Below are 19,658 nucleotides of genomic sequence, written 5' to 3'. Positions count from 1 at the left end.
CACACGCCTGTGCACGGTGGCTCTGGATGTTTCTACTCCAGACTCAGTCCACTGCTTCCGCAGGTCCTCCAAGGTCTGGAATCGGCCCTTCTCCACAATCCTCCTCAGGGTCCGGTCACCTCTTCTGGTTGTGCAGCGTTTTCTGCCACACTTTTTCCTTCCCACAGACTTCCCACTGAGGTGCCTTGATACAGCACTCTGGGAACAGCCTATTCGCTCAGAAATTTCTTTCTGTGTCTTACCCTCTTGCTTGAGGGTGTCAATGATGGCCTTCTGGACAGCAGTCAGGTCGGCAGTCTTACCCATGATTGCGGTTTTGAGTAATGAACCAGGCTGGGAGTTTTTAAAAGCCTCAGGAATCTTTTGCAGGTGTTTAGAGTTAATTAGTTGATTCAGATGATTAGGTTAAGAGCTTGTTTAGAGTACCTTTTCATGATATGCTAATTTTTTGAGATATGAATTTGGGGTTTTCATGAGCTGTATGCCAAAATCATCAGTATTAAAACAACAAAAGACCTGAAATATTTCAGTTGGTGTGCAATGAATCTAAAATATATGAAAGTTCAATTATTATCATTACATTATGGAAAATAATCAACTTTATCACAATATGCTAATTATATGAGAAGGACCTGTATACTGTGCTGTGTAATAACAGGGTCGAAAAACGGGGAAAAAGTCGCGGCTTGTAGGCCGAAAAGTACGGTATGTGCTTTATGTGGTCTGTTAGTAGTAATAATACTAATACATAGATTAAAATCAAAGCTAATGTAGTAACAATTACAATATCAGCACCGTACTAATTTGGGTCATTATATCACCTATACTGACCTCATGTAAAAACAGCTTGTGGGTTACATAAAGCACACAGTAGGCAGTAGGCATTATGGAGTAGTCCTATGCAGTGGCTGACTGAGCCAGAGGAAAGGACTATCAGGTGGGAGGAAAAAAACACTGTGATTCACGCTGCTGCACGTAGTGAGAAGAGAAGTTCATCTGTTTGATGATGTGGGAGATGGTAATGGAGGAACAACTGCAGACATACAGACAGCAAACAGACATTTTGATGATGTAGCATAGTCAGCTAAGAGGATAGGTCACTTTATTGAAATTTGTCTTTTCGCATATCCCCTCTAAAGTCACCACACTTGGAGCAGTTTTGGGGTTAAGTGCCTTGTTCAAGGACACAATGGTAGAAATGGTGGGCACCGTAGATGTAAAACCAGCAACCAGTAGTTTTACTATTAACAACCTCCTGTCCCGTGCAGGGGATCAAACAAGCGACCTCATGGTTACTTGTCGGCCCCTCTTTACTCAGGGCCATCCTACCACCCTAGCAACAATAACAGTTAGCAAAGCAGAAATATGAAATAAACAATGATCTATCCTTTGATTGCAAATGACCGGGTCCCTGGACAGTCAATGTAGAGGAAATAAGAAGGAGAGTGGGTGGAAGAACATGAACAATTCTTATGTTTCCAAGGCTGTGTTTTTTAAGATGATGATCATTTCATATTGGGATACACATTTCAATGAACACCCCTCAGGCCTTTTTTAATCTAGTGGACTGTAGAAGTTATTTGATTCCTCTGACCTGAAACTAGGTTGGTGAAATTTCCCATGATCCTCCGGGTTCCCTCCCAGTCAGAAGTGAGTGGTTGTGGACGAGAGCGTCGGCATCTGGCTTGTCTGGATCCATCACTTTATAGAACTTTAAACTTCTCCATGTGTGCGGCCGCTCCATCAACTTTCCCAATTAGAGTTCACCTGAGCGTGACAAATCCTGGTGCTGTGTCAACTCTAATTAGTCTTCTATTATTTGGAAACTGCTCAAAGCACATCCAGCAATCCTGAAGTTCATCAAATGTAGGAAGTTGTACTATCTTGCCTCATTATATGGCTTATCTAAGATATTGAAATGTAGACTTCAGAATATGAAGTTGGTATTCTGCAAATGCTCAATCTTTTTAGACACATCCTTGATTCATGCAAAGGTCTGAATAAATAAGTAATCAGCAGTATATATTGATAGAATGGAACATATTCAAGTTGTTAAATGGTTCACGTCTGCAGCAAATGAAGAGTCAGTGTACCTTGAAGTGGCCTCTCCTTCACGGGGACATGCGATCAAATTGTGTTTCATGAAGGTTATGGACACTGATTAAAGGTGAAGTCAGTGATCCTGGAAAATGCTTGTTATCAAAATCACTTTGTCAAAAATCTGTGAATATCTCCTCACGATCCACTACCTGTCCGTACTGTCTGTGCACTGAGAAAAAAAATCCAGTGTCAACACACGTCCTAGTCTCTGTAAACTGGCACCTTGCTAGCTCTGCTGAGTCCCAGGAAAGAAAAATGTTGAATTGATAAACAAACATCTTTTATTTCATATAAAAGCAGCACTGTATGTGATTCCGTGTAAGAGAATGGTGTTAGCTGTCAGAGGTGAATACACACTAAATGTATAATGTGTATTGATAAATGCATGTGTTCAGAGTCTTATGTCTAAATTACAATCAGACTAAGGGACACCTTTTCTCATCATTGTTTTTCTTCCAATATGTTCAATGTTTTCTCACAGACTAAGGCCCTGTTCTCACGGCAACACGAAACGGTGCAAACGCGGAAAAAATTTCCGCGGTTGCACTATATCATGTACATGTAAACAGCAAACGCAGGCATGAAACCGCAAGTTTTTGAGATCACCTCCCAGGGAGGATTTTTTGGAAAACACAACGGTTTTGGTTTCTTGTAAACACCGAAACCATTTCCCCTGGTAACGCTGATGCCACGGCTCCACCCTCACACATGCGCATTGCGTTTGGAGATAAATGGACATGCACCGTCTTTGTAGGTCCATGTGCGCCAGTTGGAAAACAACAACAACAATGGCGGATCACCGAGCTGTATTCGCTGTGCTGTTGCTGGATACTGCGCCAAAAAGGACGCCAAAATGTCCACATACTTAGACTGGCACGATTGCCATGTTTGTTGTTGTTTTTCACAGAGCTGAGAAAAAGAATCGTTCTTGCGCAGGCGCGCCTTTTTATTAAATTCCTACAGCCGACACCGGATGCACCGGAAATGCTATTTACTACTACCTTGTACCGCCAACTGCTGGCCTGGCATGCTTACTACATCGATTTCGTCCCGTTTCCTCTGAAAACATGTGTACGGGTGAAGATGTCAGATAAATTGTGTCTGAACGGGGTTTTTAAAAAAAACAAAAACGGGAAAACTGTCACGTTTTCACCGTGAGAACAGGGCCTAAGTTTTACTTTCTCTTGCAGAACTCAAATCCAGAAAACCCAAACTGTGTGGGCATCGATGGTGTGCTAGAGGCTTACTTCCAGAGCCTGCGGACTGTTCAGCTGTATGGCCCAACCAACTTTGCTCCAGTCATCAACCAGGCGGCTCGGTTAGAGATACAAACACACACTCACACTCATTTATGGAAAGAGACACACTTAGTGCACACACACTATTCTGTACAAATGTGTACTATATAGGTCACATAATCATGCACACACATTTGCACTCACATACACCCACAAACACACACGTACTCATATACATTCAAAATGCATTCACATACAATTGCAAACATATACCTTCATGTAACTGGATTTTTCCGATAAACCCACAAAAAAATCTGTTCGCATCCTCCAAATGCATTGTGTGTATTCTTGAGATCTATCAAGTTTGTCAAGTGCAATCTATCAAAGGATCACAGAGAAGGATTTATGAGAGATAGTGTGGAGGTCTCCCATAATGAGGGAGGTTCCAGCTCAAACTGTTTACTGCAGATCGACTATGCTCAACCTGAATGAGTTGTTACTATACACTAATTTATAATCATAATATTATATATTTAAATAAAAAAGTATAATTTCAATATAATGTTAGTATAAGGATATATTTACATTGGTGGCGTATCTCTAATTTGTTAACGGCAAGTATGAACAATTATAACCATTCATGCATGACAATGAGTTCAACATTTCAAAGGTTTTCCACACCTTTAAAAAAAAAAGTCCAATCCCATTCAGGCTCTCACTGTTGAACATGTTTCAACAAAAGTCACCAGATATAGCTCAAATGCCAGCTAGCCAAACCTAGACCTTGCTGATGGTGTCCCTATTGTCCTCTGTCTTACAGCATCAGCTTGGAAACATTCACTAACATTTAAACTGGTATTGCTATAGCAGGGTTCAACATAACTTTTTTTTCCTACTGGCCCGCCGGGCCAGTGGATCCGAGTTTTACTGGCCCCTTGTATATTTTCACTGGCCCTGCACACACTTTTTTTTTCTTCATAATTTAGTGTCAATAATTATAATACCTGTATTAGAAAAATAAAGAAAGATAACCAGATCTAAAGGGAATATCTATTTTCTTTTAGTTAATTAGCCTATATGAAATGTTGATATTGCTCATACACATAATATAAAACCAGGCAAACATATTGAATTAGAAGCCTACAACTGAAAGTATGTTAAAAGAGTCGGCCAGTATTTTAAAGTCCAGTAGTTTGATGGTTGTTTTTATTCTTGAATTTGGGCAGTTTAATGAATAGTTCACCTGCAGAAGTCATGTTCAAACATAAAAAAAAAATAAGAGATGAAGGTCTGATCATTCTTTGTGGTGTGGTAGGCTGTTTTTATTACTTTCTCTATATGCATTAGGGATGTGAATGTGTCGACCGAATGACCGGTTTTCCACTTGCGCTCAAGTTGACTTTAAAAATAGAATAGAAATCCGAAAATCAGTGGGTTATGCAGTTTTTTTATGGGAGATTTCACCGTGTACGGTTCACGTCTGGTCGTGAGCGCGCTGCAGGAGTGTCACTTCTCCATGAAGTGTCAGCTTCACATAAGAGTCCGGTGTGGGTCGGGACCATTTTTTCAAACTATTGATAAAAAACAATGCAGTGCAAAATATGCAGCATAGGCTACGTTAAACGCTCGTCTAAGACTATGAGGTTAAATCACCTTAGAAACACACAATGCCTTCGTCCGATCACAGCAGCGTTTCACCGTGTGATCTCGCCAGCGAGTGAGCCGCCGCGCAGATGAACTGTGGTTTGTGGCTAAAATAATAACCGGGGATATTCTCCCCGTTAGCGATTTCAATGGGAAAGACTTCCGCGATCTGATTGAATGTCTCGAGCCTGAAAACACAGTGCCAAACTGCGCGACTATAGGAACTGTACAGTGAGCCGAGTCCCTCCGTTCGTTTCTGTCTACAACCGACACAATCACCGGAGACGCATTCACAGCGTTTAAATAACGCCTCTCATTTGTTTTACCATTGGGGCTTGGATGCAAATACTGTAACATTACGGCGGCAGCTAAAGGAAAAGCGCAGTTATCATTTTCTGCACCTCAACCTCTGCTGTGGGAAGAAAGAAAGGGGGCAGATTAAGTCGATTGATTTGTCGACTCGCAGGCTGACGGTAGGCAGCTCTGCCAACGGAGCGAGAGTGCACCCGCTTGTTGCTCCGCCTGTCAAAACGCCCACGCATCGTTTGTCCACTGGCCTTTCATTAAAAAATATATTTTATATTAGGTTTATTATATTGAGTCTTAAATAAACACTGCTTTCATTCCGACTCTCAACGCGCATTTCAATGAACCATGATGTAGTCTACAAAAAGATACTGAACTGTGATTGGCCAGTCACTGTCCCGCCCGGGCCAGTGACTGGCCAATCAACTTGCCCTGCATATGATTTTACTGGCCCCGGGCCATCGGGCTATACGTTATGTCGAACCCTGGCTATAGGCTCAAGGGGCTGCTCTCTATGCTGACGATTGACTGCTATTGGTGCAAAATGAATCATTTGTTATTTGAAAACATTTGTCTGCTTCAGCCTCAAGGGACCTTAATCTTTTCTCTGTTGTATTTTCAGCACCCCTTTTAGTTTAGTTTTTCTCTCTTTTTGTTTGTCCATTTTGCTCCAGTCCACTGTTCATCCAAATGTCACCACTTAACGGATATAAAGTGATGGGGGGAGGGGGAGGGGACACAGGCTGGACCAAAAGTAATTAGATTGGGACAAAGAGGCTGACAGATGTAATACCCATGCGGCATGCCAGCAGCCCATTTTCTAGAGCCACACACATCACTTGGTTATTTTTATCCAAGCGGGGGACTTTTATTTTTATTTTAAATATGTATATTTTAAAATAAAAGGCCCATAGGGAGAACTCATAATGCCCCAGATCAGATGGCCGGTCCAGCATTAGTTTTTTGTATGAGACATGTCATAAACCTCAGAGGTCAATGTGGAACTAAAGTTGGAATGTTCTTCTTTGCAGTTCAGTTTGAGTAAGAAAATGATTGCTTTAATACATTATTCTACAGCCTCACATTAGCAATCTCCCTCCATCCTCCCCAGTCGCACCTGTTGCTATGTTGATTCTAGATTTGTATTTCTTTCCAGTAAGCCTAGAAAATTAAATATTTTTATTTGTTCATCACTGACACACTCATCTAGTGTTCCACTGTCTCTAGGTTACCTTGAGAGCTGAACATCCCAGTGCCAGATGCATATTAACACAACACAGGTTTTGGAACACATACAAGGATATGGAGAACCAATTAAACAGGTTTTATACATGTGTTCTGTAATTATGTATGTAAATTGTTAACTTAAATATTCCACTCCGATATAAAGAGAAAGGCTGCATGGCAGAAAAAAGGTAAATGCTCCAGGATAATTGGTGTAACTGGGACCATGACTGCAGTTTATTTCAGACTTTAGATTGAGAGTAAACAGCACAATTTGTTCCCCGGTTTCACATGTTGGCACACTTTCCCCTTATTCTGCAGAGGCTCACCCTGCGTTCTAATCCCCATACTTCCTGCTATTTATTATGGTAGAAAAGGATTTAGGCTGTCCCAAAACATTTGGTCGGATACAGCATGCTTAAAAATACCTGGATGCCTATTACATCCAGTTGGGATTTTCAGTGTTGAGATCAGCATGCTTTTTGCAGTTTAACCCACAGTCCAGTTACATCACATCGACTGAGCCTCCATGTGAAAACAACCAGCTATAAGACGGATAAATAAGAAATATAGGCAAGATCAACGTGCGATGTTGTGAGGAAATAAATAAGTAAAAGTATGTCCTGATTGTGTGCCTACTCCATGCTTACTACAAACCTTGTGTGATCGGCTGTTGTATGTAGAATAGTAAAAATGAAAGAGTATGCGATTTGGAACACAGAGAAAATATCAGGGATGGATGTAGAGACAGGGGGACAGACAGAGGAATCTAGCAGACAGGAAGACAGGCAGAGAGAGAGAGAGAGAGAGACAGGTTGCCATTTTACTTGCACTTGCCTCAGGACAGACTGAGAGAGTGAACCAATCAAAGAGTGAGTCAGTCAGCAGGTCTTCATCCTCCCTGCTGCGATCATTGCATTACCTGTCACACACACACACACACACACACACACACACACACACACAAACACACCCGCACACACGCACAAACCATCTGATTACCTACACAGCCTGGCATGCATTATATTGAAGCGCTGATATAAATGATCTGTGCTCTGATTGAATTGGGAGGTGATATATTTGCATTCAGGATATTTACAAGCTACACAATTGAATGAGATCACTACTTGATTAGTCCAGAGGAAATGTTTGTGCAGCAATTTAAATCAAACAAATGAGCAAAAATCATCAAGGCTTTGTATCACCACATTAGAATTATTGCTTTGTATCGTGAACTATTTACACACACATTTCTGTTCACTTTGTATTTACTCCTTATTATCTCTCTCATGTGTGTGTGTATGTGTGTGTGTGTGTGCTTCTGTATGTGTGTGTGCTTGTGCGTGTGTGTCTGTGTGTGTGCATGTGTGTGTTCTTGCGTGCATGCGTGTGTTCTTGCGTGCATGCGTGTCCTTGTGTTTGTGTGTGTTTGTGTGTATGTTCTTGCGTGCATGTGTGTTTGTGTGTGCGTGCGTACGTGTTTGTGCGCGTGTGTGTATGTGTGTGTGCGTGCATATGTGTGTGTGCGGGTGCGGGTGCTTGTGCGTGTGTCTGTGTGTGTGTGTCTGTTCTTGCGTGCGTGTTTGTGCTATGACATTAGCTTTGCTGCAGAAGTGACTGACGGCTCCCAGTACTTTGTGTTGCTGATGATCACAGACGGCGTCATCTCAGATATGGATCAGACCAAAGAGTCAGTGGTCAATGTGAGTACACACACACACACACACACACACACACACACACACACACACACACACACACACACACACACACACACACACACAATCTTTTTACTATACTACAGACTAAAGCATGCTGGTTTCCATATTGTAAAAGGCTTTTGGATTTATTAGGGCATCCTGGTATTTTTTGCATTCTGCATTATATGCATATATGCATGAATTGGGACATCCTAAATCTTTTTCTGGGAAGCTAAACCAAAAGAGAGAACAGAATATAAGGGACATATTTATAGCTGAGATTGGTAACATGTTTATGCATAATAATAACAATAATGATTATAATTATAAAGTGTGTGTTTGTGTGTGTGTGTGTGTGTGTGTGTGTGTGTGTTAAAGCCTATATAATAATAATAATAATAATAATAATAATAATAATAATAATAATAATAATAATAATAATAATAATAATAATAATAATAATAATAATAATAATAATAATAATAATAATAATAGGCTTTACATAATTGTATTCTTATTGCAGCCAAGAGTACTTAAGCATGTATACTGTATATTGAAGCATGTTATGCAAAGTGTGTGTTTTTGGGTGTGAAACGGCAGTTTGGCTCACACGCCTGCTGTTCTATCCACAGGCGGCCTCGTTGCCCATGTCTATCATCATAGTAGGAGTAGGCCCCGCTGAGTTTGACGGTAAGTGTGTGTTTGTGTGTGTGTGTGTATGCGTGTGTGAGTGCGTGTGTGTCCGTGTGTGTGCATGTGTGTGTGTTTGCATGTGAGCGAAAAAAGATTGTAAGCTAGCAAACATTGATGCACTTAGTTTTATCAGGAAGGACAAAATGCACTGGAGACATTTGTTGAAGCTCAGGCATACGCTTAATGTGTTTGGTAACACTGAATGTGAACAGAAACGTTTGTTTGTTTTTCACAAGAAATCTCTGAATACATTTTTAAATAATCATACTTAATTGTACCTTTTTGCTGCTACCTCAGAATTTGTTTCCACAAAGAAATGATTCATGTCCAAAGTATATTAAATAGGATCTGGCAGCTGAAATTACTGTTAGTTTTTTTCAGGGTCATTCTGTGAAAATAAGAAAGTGATTTTAATGAAATGTTGAGTTCAGTCTGCTATACTGAACAGCTCAATTAAAACAAAAGTTCATGTTCTTACCATCAGTTTTGAAATGCAAGTGAAAAAGTTACTTGGGGGAGAAATGGTTTGAGTTAAATCGTCAGATGAAGAATGGTACTTTTAGGGAAGTTATTCTAGCAGAAAGAATAGAAAGCCCTCATTGGAACCCATTATGAAGTGCATAGGGCTCAGAGGTTGAATCTGTGTGTGTGTGTGTGTGTGTGTGTGTGTGTGTGTGTGTGTGTGTGTGTGTGTGTGTGTGTGTGTGTGTGTGTGTGTGTGTGTGTGTGTGTGTGCAATGGAAAATGATTAATTAGCGGAAATTATGGAACTCGGAGGGAGGAAAAGCTCCTAGTGGTGTGGAGAGTTAGCGAGTGGGATTTTTCATGTGGGGTGAACTTATTTATAGCTTCATCTACCTCAGTCTGCCATTTGAACACTGTGTGACTGTGTGGGTAGAGGTTGGTTTCACTGGAATCAGGCAAATCCAGCATATATAAAGAGAGACTCTGGGAAATGAAAGTGACAAGAGCACTAGCTTAAGTGCTCATCTTTTATACTCCTCTTGTTGGCCTGTAAATCAGTGCTAGTCGAGCAAAACCCTGCAAAACACTTAGCAGGTCCTGTCACTCAACACACATACCATCCCTCCTTGATGTGTGCTTGTTTTTGTACTCTGTGATGCTTGGAGGGTTTCAAAAGCAGACACGTTGCTTGCAACAGAAATAAAAAAAGCAATTGCTCAAAATGTATTCATCACACATAAACACACAAGCACACACACACACACACACGCACGCACATGCACACACACACACACACACACACACACACACACACACACACACACTTGGTCTTATTGAGGTCACATAAGTGACCCCCTCACACACCTGAACCCTCCTTCAATCCCTCTCCTCTCATGGCTCTGTCCGTCCTCTCCTGGTCCATCTGGTTTCTCTTACCCAGCGTTCCCTCTCAGGACCCAGGCATGGGGAATGATTCCTCCCCATCGCTCCCTGTGACACAATCTGCTATCTCCATGTTATGTGGAGCCTCACCAGTCTCATCACAATCAGTCCCCCAGCACCCTTCATTTATTCAAATAGCAAAAGAATCCCTCCTTGCCACATATTCAGTACATTTCCCCGGTAAAGGCATACTAAGCGACTTAATCCACAAGACTTCTGTCAAAATCAGCTTATATCTCCTCACCATCCGCTACCTGTCAGTTGTGAGTGCAGGCTGAAAAAGCGTTGTGTGTTTACTCACAGCAGCGGCTCCGCTCACGGCGATCTATAAAAGCCTGGCTCAGAGCCAGCAGCTGGACATGTTTATTCTAACCGCGGCCAGAACGTCAAGGATTGATGTTCGGGGAACGGGCCTGCCAATCGCTCTGAGCATCAAATATGAATGTGGTTAGTATAAACATGAACAAACGTTGGCCAAGCATTCGCTGGAGATCGCTTAGTATATGCCTTTAAGTCAAACTATGGTTATAGTTTGATTATGCCATATAATTGGACTACTGTCCTTGTCCCCATCCGCAACAGGAGGGGAATGGATTTATTGACAGAAATATGTCCAACTCTGCTGCGACAGATGGCTATATGCCCCCTTGCAGCCACTTTCAACTTGGTAATGTTGGACCCTTTTCTGGTTATCTATTACTTCACAGGCCATTAGCTGAGCAAGTGGCTAATGGTTAGCAATGTAAAGACTGTTACCATTTTGTCTCTTTGGTATATGGGAAACTTTATAGCTCTGTACATTTCATACGTGCTGTACACACATAGCATTCTTCTTCGTCCCTAGTTGTTATTCTGTTAGCATTGAATGCGATTCAGCTTCCGGGTCAAAGTCCTAGGTGGGATACTCTGGAGTATGCTAAGAGCGTCTAGGCTTGTTCCAGTTCCATTTACTGTATACAAGTAGCTCGACTCCCAACCACATTATCTGGATGTGTTTGCTTAACTATGAGAAATTCTATTGAGTAAGATTCTTGTCAGACTAACATGTATTGCAAATGTCCAGTTTCTGTCAGACTTACAAAATAAATTGATTGGTAACACTTAACAATAAGGGTACATTCATTAACTGATAGTTAATACTTACTTAACGCTATTAATGCTAGGTTTATGCATAGGTAATGCTAATTAAGTATTAAATTACTGTTAATGTTTAGTTATTAATGGTTAGTTAAGCATGAACTATGCTTAGTTAACTAATGCTTAGTTAACCATTTACTAAGCATATCAGTTAGTTAATGCTTATTTCATTCTAATAAAGCATTAACTAAGCAGTTATTAATGGTTAGTTAATGGTTAGTTAATGCTTACTAAGCATTAACTAAGCATTAACGTTCAGTTAATTAATGTACCCTTACAAGTGTTACCAATTGATTTTCTCTAACATTTTCTCAAACCAAAATGTCTTTCCAGTCAGGAACTCTACCCTCGCTTCCCTTGACCTACATAAGCATAATGAGGTTGTGTTATAGAGTCACTTCTTGTGTCTTCCTCCGTTCAGAGAGCAGCAGGGACAGACATATGTGGTGCAGAAGGAGCAGGAACCTGTCTTTGGTCTCATCTCTTTGTTAGTCCCAAAGGACTGTTGCATGGCTTTTCAGCAGCTGGCTCTGCACTCCTATTCCCTCTGGCAATAGTTTGCAACATGATGGAAACCGTGTTGAGGCTTGTAAGGGCCCGAAATGTAACAACCACCTGAAAAGTAATATAAGAAAATGGGCTCTGGGGCGGACATAACCAGATGATGACATCAAAATTGTGATGGTGAACAACCACGGATGGCTGCGGATACGTTGTTTGAGTTTGAAACCGCTTTGGCCTCGACATTTAACAATTTGGAAGACGGCACTCAAATCTTAAAAAATTAGCAAGAAAGAAGAATTTTCTGTTGCTGACCCAACCACGGCAAAAGTTTAATTTACCAGTTAACCCCGCTGTTCGCTAAAAGAACAGGGCTTAATACTTCGCCTTGGTCATTGCTTTGATTGGTCGTAGTGCTATCCAATTGCTTGGCAATGGTGCCGCCCCTTGAGTTGGGAAGGTATATTGATCGTGGCCAGACCCTATCGTTCTAGATTTGGGTCTGGATTTCCAGGCTAACAAGTTTCTACATTTTGTGCAAAAAGTTATTATGTTTTGGGCTCAGCTTTTTGTTACATTATCAACCAGTTATCACATTTTGGCTTTTATTACATTTTTCAAATTAGATTTTGGTTCGTTGTTACATTTCAGGGTCTTCAAAGGCTTCAATATAAAAAAGAAGTTCATGATACAGACCATCATGTCTATCGTCTGTGTTTCATCAAAGGGGTCGCATACAGATTTGTGGGAAGTTTGCTCTGTGGTTGACTTACTAAAGATAACACAAACAGATTGGCACAAACGAAACAGCCTCTTATCGTGCCTCTGGAGAGTAGGAGGCTGTTACACATAGAGGAAATCATTTCGTAACAAACTAATTTTTCTGTAATTGCACAATACTTGCCACACAGCTCACATCCCAGGAGAGCAATACTAGTAAAAATTGATTGATTGTCCGACGAAATAAAGGCCACGATTCATACAGCTGTCTTTGAAAGGTTTATTTTCTCTCTTCTCCTTATCAGACACCGTGAAAACTACAAGTAAAAACAAAGACACAAATTGCATGTAAACATACAATACAAGTGCGCACAAATACCTCTCAAATGTGGAAACAACTGAAATTCCAATTAAACTTAAAGTTACCGTGTGCGCCTCTCGAACCGTGCAGAATAATAGTTTGTAGCTGTGCGTTACTTTTTGTAGGCATGAGTCTCTCTGCAGGTATGCTAGCTTGCATCCTATAACATGTAAATGACTAAACCGGTCATGTGACCCATCACATCCTGAACAGTCCGATTTTCAAAATAAAGTTACCTTTTACATACTTATAATTTTCACAATAAAATATCAACAAAAATGTCTCTCAGACAGTTACACATTTTAAAGGTCACGTGTTTATTTTCGGGTTCTAAATTGTGATTTGGGTTTCATACTGAAAACTGTTTTCATGATGTAGTGTGAAAAAATCCTTTTATATTTCTCAAAGTGCCATTGCTGAGTCTCCTATTTTCAGCCTTTGTCTGACACGCTTCATTTTAAAGCCTGTCTATTTAAGCCCCGCCTTCCCTAAAGCCCAGTCTGCTCTGATTGGCCCTGAATCTTAACTGCTACTTAGATTTAGGGGTATCTGGCAGTGTGCTTATCACAGGTGGAGGTATGATTTCCTTATGACATCATAAGGGAAGATAGATCTGACTAGGGTTTTTAGAATAGGTTTTTAGAAATGTGTTATTTCTCATACAGTACTTTGGGAGTCTTTAGACACATCAAATTAACGTTCAATACAATGCAGAACAATTAGCCTGATACTTGTAAAACTTGATCTGTTGGACTGATGGCTTGGCAGCACCACAGTTCTTACTTCTTCCTAGAAACTGCCATATAAATCGCATCAGGGGGCGCTCATGGTGTAGTGGTAAGAGCGTTCCCCCCATAGAGGCTCAGTCCTCAGAAGCAGCAGACCACGGGTTCGAATCCAGCCAGGGTCCTTCTCTACATGTCATTCCCACTCTCTGTCTCATTTCATCTCTGTTTCTCCACACCGTCAATAAAGCATGGAAAATGCCTAAATATTATCTTAAAAAATAAATAGCAGTGTGTCTAATTTGTTCAGCATCATGTAGGATGGACAGTTTATTCTACCTACGAGTTGAATGTTGTGTGTGTGTTGTGTGCAGCTATGGAGGAGCTGGATGGGGATGTGGTCAGAGTGTCCTCCAAGGGGCGCTGTGCTGAGAGAGACATTGTCCAGGTAAAGTATAGTCCACCTTCACCCTTCACTTTGACCCTGACTCCAGTCACTGATTTGATGTTTTTACCAGGGCGGTCAGCAAAAAATCTGCAAGAAGTTGATTTTGTTAATTTTCAACCTGTACCAAAAACAGACATGTTTGACAATGGCAATCAGGACAAACTAGTCTGGATGACAACAGGACTTAACGTTATGGGGCTGTTAGCTGTAGCCACAAAACCAAGGGCCATAGGCTGAATGGAAAGCTAAATCAACTTTTTTGAATTGTGTTCTGATCCTATTGGAATATTATTTGGGTTGAATTGGTTTGAAAGATAAACTATTTATTTTCCAGCAGATTTAGGCGTTCATCAACACATTTTTTTCCTAAATGATGGGGGTATTTTCCTTGAGTTTCTTGAATTACTACAATATTTGGTCAAATGAAGGCAAATTTAGAATCTTACTTGCTAGCCTGCCATACTGTAAAGACTAGGAGCCAGTGATGGACTGGCTTTCTGAGAGTCAAGGGCAACAAATACGCAATGGGGAGCTATTGTGCAGAAAGTTTCAATGAATATATGGTGAAAAAGTTTCAAACACCCAATAAGATTCCAATGTTTTTATTTATTTTTATTTTACTAAACCTTGTATTGCGTCTGTATAGTTCTCCTATACAACAATCTTTAATGGCCATTAGCATTCTTTGCACTAAGAATAGGGTTATTGCAGAAGGATGTGTCTATTTTGTTGTCTGATTTATGATACAAATCAGTTCTTAAAAACATACCAAAAATGCATTTTTATGACCTGTACATTGTATTTTTCGATTTATAAAATAAAAATTATGTACATCCAAAATCTGTTTTGTAAAAACTTTGGACAAATATAATTTTTTCCCCCTTTTACCAGTTTGTTCCTTTCCGGGACTACATTGACCGGTCAGGTAACCAGGTGTTGAGCATGGCCCGGCTGGCTAAGGACGTCCTGGCAGAGATCCCCGACCAGCTGCTGTCCTACATGAAGGGCCGGGGGTTGGAGCCTCGGCCCCCGCTGCCCGCCTCCTCTGACCCACTCGCCATGTCCACCACCACCACTGAAACCAATGACAGCAATGTGCACGCTTGAATCCAGGGCAGCCAGCAGAGCATGTATGGTGGTTGGAGATTTAAGCAAGTGGAGATAAGATCAATCAAGACCAATCAAGTGTGTGTGTGTGTGTGTGTGTGTGTGTGTGTGTGTGTGAGTGTGTGTGTGTGTGTGTGTGTGTGTGTATGAGGACTGAGCCTCTATGGGGGGGCTCTCTAACCACTACACCACGAGCAGCCCGTGTAATAGAGTGATACATGAAGTAGCCAGGCCATTCATTTCTATCAAGTGGTGAAAGTAAAAGACAGCAATGACGCCGGTGTCCTTCCCTTGTTGATTTATTCTCAGGGCATTTGAATGGCTTGGCAGCACCACAGTTGTTATTTATTGCTTCATGAAAATATATGCTGAACATGACATTTGAATCTGTTTTATGTAAGATTTTTTTTTAACTGGTCTATATACACGTCTGAAAGTCTAAACTAACACCACTTGGACATGTGCTGGCAAGGACTGCAGGAAATAAACGTGCATCTGAAAAATCTGAATACCATGGAAAAGTTTTTTTTCTTCATAATTTAATTCAACAAGTGAAACGTTCATATATTCTAGATGCATAACATATACATTTAAACATTTTAAGCATTTTCTTTCCTTTCATTTTAGTGTACAGTTTGTAGAAATTAAAAGTCCAGTATCTCAAAATATCAGAATGTTACATAAGACCCATCCCAAAAAAGGATTTATAATACAGAAATGTCAACCTTCTGAAAAGTGTTTTCATTCATCCACTCAAATACTTGGTCAGGGTTCCTTTTGCACAAAATAATGCATCAATGTGATATGGCATGGAGGCGATTAAAATTAGATCAAAGGCTTGAAGTATTTCCCTTTAATGCATAATGAGAATATGTGAAAGTTTCACTTGTTGAATTAAATCACGGGGGATAAAAATGTGAACTTTTCCATGATATTCTAATTTTTTTATATGCATATCCATGCATTCCAGCAACCCTAGAATTGAACACTATATGAGGATGTACAAGTTGGTTCAGCCCCGGGTTGCAAAGCTGAACATAACCGTGTCTGTTTGTGTACTGCTGCGTCCTCTCAATTGTAACTCTCAGCTCGGGGGGTTGGCTGTCATTCGGGATGAATCATTCATAAGGTGGCTAACTCTACTTGTCAAGCTGCCTGTCGCATTTGCAAGTTTCAAATTGAAAAGGACTGGTCGTTCGGTAGTGCACATTTCATGGGCCAGAGTACTTCATATGTAGCAGAGGACGTGTAAAAGCATTGGGTTCACCTTGACTTTGCTTTAAAAAAAATGTTTAATGCTTTATTAGACAGTTTTTCTGAGACAGAGTTGATATGGGGCAGAGAGGGGAACTACATGCAGAGAACGACCCGGGCTGGATTCGAACCCGGGTCTGCTGTGAAGAGGACAGAGGAGCCTCTATGGGCAGCTCTCTAACCGCTACACCATGAGGGCCAATTTTTGCTCCATTCCTTATTTTTTGACTGTGCAGAAAACACCAAGAAAAAGAGTGAAGTGGAGAATGAGGTATGATATCTCAGACTGTTTCCAGGGAGTTGCCATGTGCCGACTACTTTTGGAAATGTATGCACAGGCTTCCCTCATCAGTGTTGATATATGGCTTACATTCAGGACTCCTCAGCTGCTGTATAAACAGGCTGATTTGCAATGAATGTCCTATTTTCAACCTTTATCCTTTTTCTGTGATTTAATTTGTCTGGGCTTTTGCTGTGTGAAAGAATGATTCAAAGTGAGTAAGTCCTTGTATAGAAAACCCCCGTTTTGTTTTACTGTGATAAGTTGTGCTCTCTTTTTCCCCACTAAAAACATACTGAGCATGTGTGGAGGTTTGTTGTAGGCTAAATGAACAAGAGGAATGGTTGTACCTGAAGGCATCACTACAGTGGAAGGTTGGGGGAAATCTTGAGAGCCAACAATAACGACAATGAATGGCTACATCTGGATTTGTCTCTTTACAAAGAATGCGTCATATTCTGTCAATAAAGGAAATGGATATGTGGCCTTATTTCTGTCATAATCCTACAAGTATGTGCGAGGGAGGATTCTATTTTTATATGACCAAAACAAGAAGAAATGTGTGATTTTGCATGCTTTACGTTGGCTGATATGCTGCCAATGATTGTACATGTTCCGACAATGTGTATATCTTTCGTTATTCAGAACTGAAAATGACTTCAAACAACATTCCTACATGTGTTTACTTGTGTTCTGTGCATTTATACTGTTATTGTGTACAGTATATACTTGAAGGAACTGCCAATGTGTTAACACTAAAAAAATATATATATAGGAGATACATAAATAGTAGAACAGAACTGTGTCCCACAGTGTTTGAAACATGCATGCATGTGTGTGTTACGACCGAAAAGTACAACGACCCAAAGTCACATAACTTACTGGATATTTTTGTATGAAGCATGTTGAGCTTTCCATACAGTGTGTGGTATTAGTTAATTACACTGTCAAAGAATATAGCCTACTGCTCACTGCTTCACCCCAGTCTAGTGTGGTCAGAGCAGCCTACATGTAGTTCATATGTAAATACACCTATAATGTGATGTACAGAACCTTTTGTGAACAGACTTCCTTCTTTCCATTTTGTTGCTCTCTGATACTTTAAATGTCTCAATTTTGTGTTATAGGGTTGTGAACGTTTTCTAGCTTTTGCTTAGAAAACAAATAAAGAACAATATTAAATATTAATGTCCAGACTGAGCTTATATCAGTGTAGTCTGTTACTATTCTGGCAGTAATTAATTGGCTATGTTGTGTGTATGAAAGAACATGAAGGGTGGAGCATTGTGTCTTCTGGTTGAAGGGAGGGCAGTCTGAGAAGTCACACCATATCACACTTTTCTGCTTTAAGCCTACTTGCGGGATCAAAGGTGGAGTCAGCAATTCTGGAGAATGCTTCTTGTCAAAATCGCTTTTTGTCAAAGTCAGTGAACCTCTCCTCATGAACAGCTACCTGTGTGTGCGCTGAAAACAAATCCATTGTTAATACATAGCCTATAGGCTCTCTAAAAAGGCATGTTACTATCTGAGGCCCCTATAGGTTTAAATACTCGTCAACAGAGCCTATTGCTGTGTATGAACACCAGATTTATTTTCAACAGTACGGACAAATAGCAGATCGTGAGGAGAGATTCACTGATTTTGACAAACAGTGATTTAGTCAACAAGCGTTCTCCAGAATAGCTGACTCCACCTTTAATGGAAACTATGTTGCAAAGATTTTAAGTGTGTGTGATAGGTCATAGGCCTGCTCTTTGCAATTTGCAGAGGAAAACTTAACCCACTGTCTGTTTACCATGGTTATATTTATTATACTTTAATTGAAATACTTAAGCCTGCACCAAAAGAGAAAGTAAAAAAGGTGTGTCATATAAAGTTGGCCAATATTATAATCAGTTTGCAGAAGTTTGTTTTGTATTCCTTTATTGATACTGATGGTATACAGTAGGCCTATACTTGCATTGGTACAGCACAGCAGAAATATACAAATTAGCACATATCAAAGATAGTCATCAAATTTTGTAATATATATATCTGACTGTGATGAAGTAATTCATCAGTGATTTTTTTTTAATTGTAATATATTAGGCTTAATACTAAATGCTAATAGGCTTAGGTTACCATCAACACATCATAGTCAGAAGTTCTATTGTAAGAGCAAATAGTGGGCCCAACACATATCCAAACCCTGAGGGCTCAATGCTCTTTAAATATTGGTTTAATGTCTGAGGAAATGAGTTTCTTTGTAGGATAAATGGCCATGTTTTACTGTACTACACTGCCTCTCAGTGGAAATACAATGAAAAAACACCAAATTAAATTGGAAATGTAGATTTCCAAGGCTATAAAGTCTTCTCTTCGCATTTCAATTAGAAGTAAAAGCAATATTAGTAGAATGGGATGTATCGAAACCTGCAATTAATTAATTGACAGTTACAAATCCAATTTAGATCCACTCCTACATAATCCACTCCACAGTTTCATTACATTTAATGATGCCTTCAACAATGCCTGGAACTATTGTGCGTTTTTTAAAAGAACTCACCCTCTTAACTACTTATTGTAATTATTATTGCATACAGCTATTCTATACTGCGATGCAAACATAAAAGACGTCTTTAGTGTTGGTGCTTAGTAGGCTTCATCAATTTTGGCATCAGCCTATCTATGGCTTTATTTCTCACGCGAACACGGAACACCTCAAACGTCTTTGTCTAAAGAACTACCCTGAAGAGTTGAATGCCTACACGTTATACATTATTAATTTCAAATTGGCTTTGGTAATTAATAAATAAGTAAACAAGTAGGCCTCA

General features: G+C 40.2%; 1 protein-coding gene across 1 annotated transcript in view; it reads left to right on the top strand.

The window, feature by feature from the left end:
- Positions 1–17,980, top strand: part of LOC307249724 (copine-9-like) — a gene marked incomplete at both ends in the record, with an annotated part of 148,692 nt that extends 130,712 nt beyond the window's left edge. Inside the window, 7 exon segments of the mRNA XM_080026575.1 lie at positions 3,291–3,418; positions 8,113–8,215; positions 8,845–8,902; positions 14,131–14,204; positions 15,096–15,251; positions 15,253–15,334; positions 17,973–17,980. Coding sequence (XP_079882701.1) covers positions 3,291–3,418; positions 8,113–8,215; positions 8,845–8,902; positions 14,131–14,204; positions 15,096–15,251; positions 15,253–15,334; positions 17,973–17,980 — 609 coding nt within the window.
- Positions 17,981–19,658: the final 1,678 nt, after the last annotated feature.

This window comes from Ammodytes marinus (genome assembly GCF_949987685.1).
Source record: "Ammodytes marinus genome assembly, chromosome: 4".
NCBI classification, from domain to species: domain Eukaryota; kingdom Metazoa; phylum Chordata; class Actinopteri; order Uranoscopiformes; family Ammodytidae; genus Ammodytes; species Ammodytes marinus.
The sequence above is the reverse complement of the archived record's forward strand: the minus strand, read 5'-3'. Positions and strand labels throughout refer to the sequence as shown.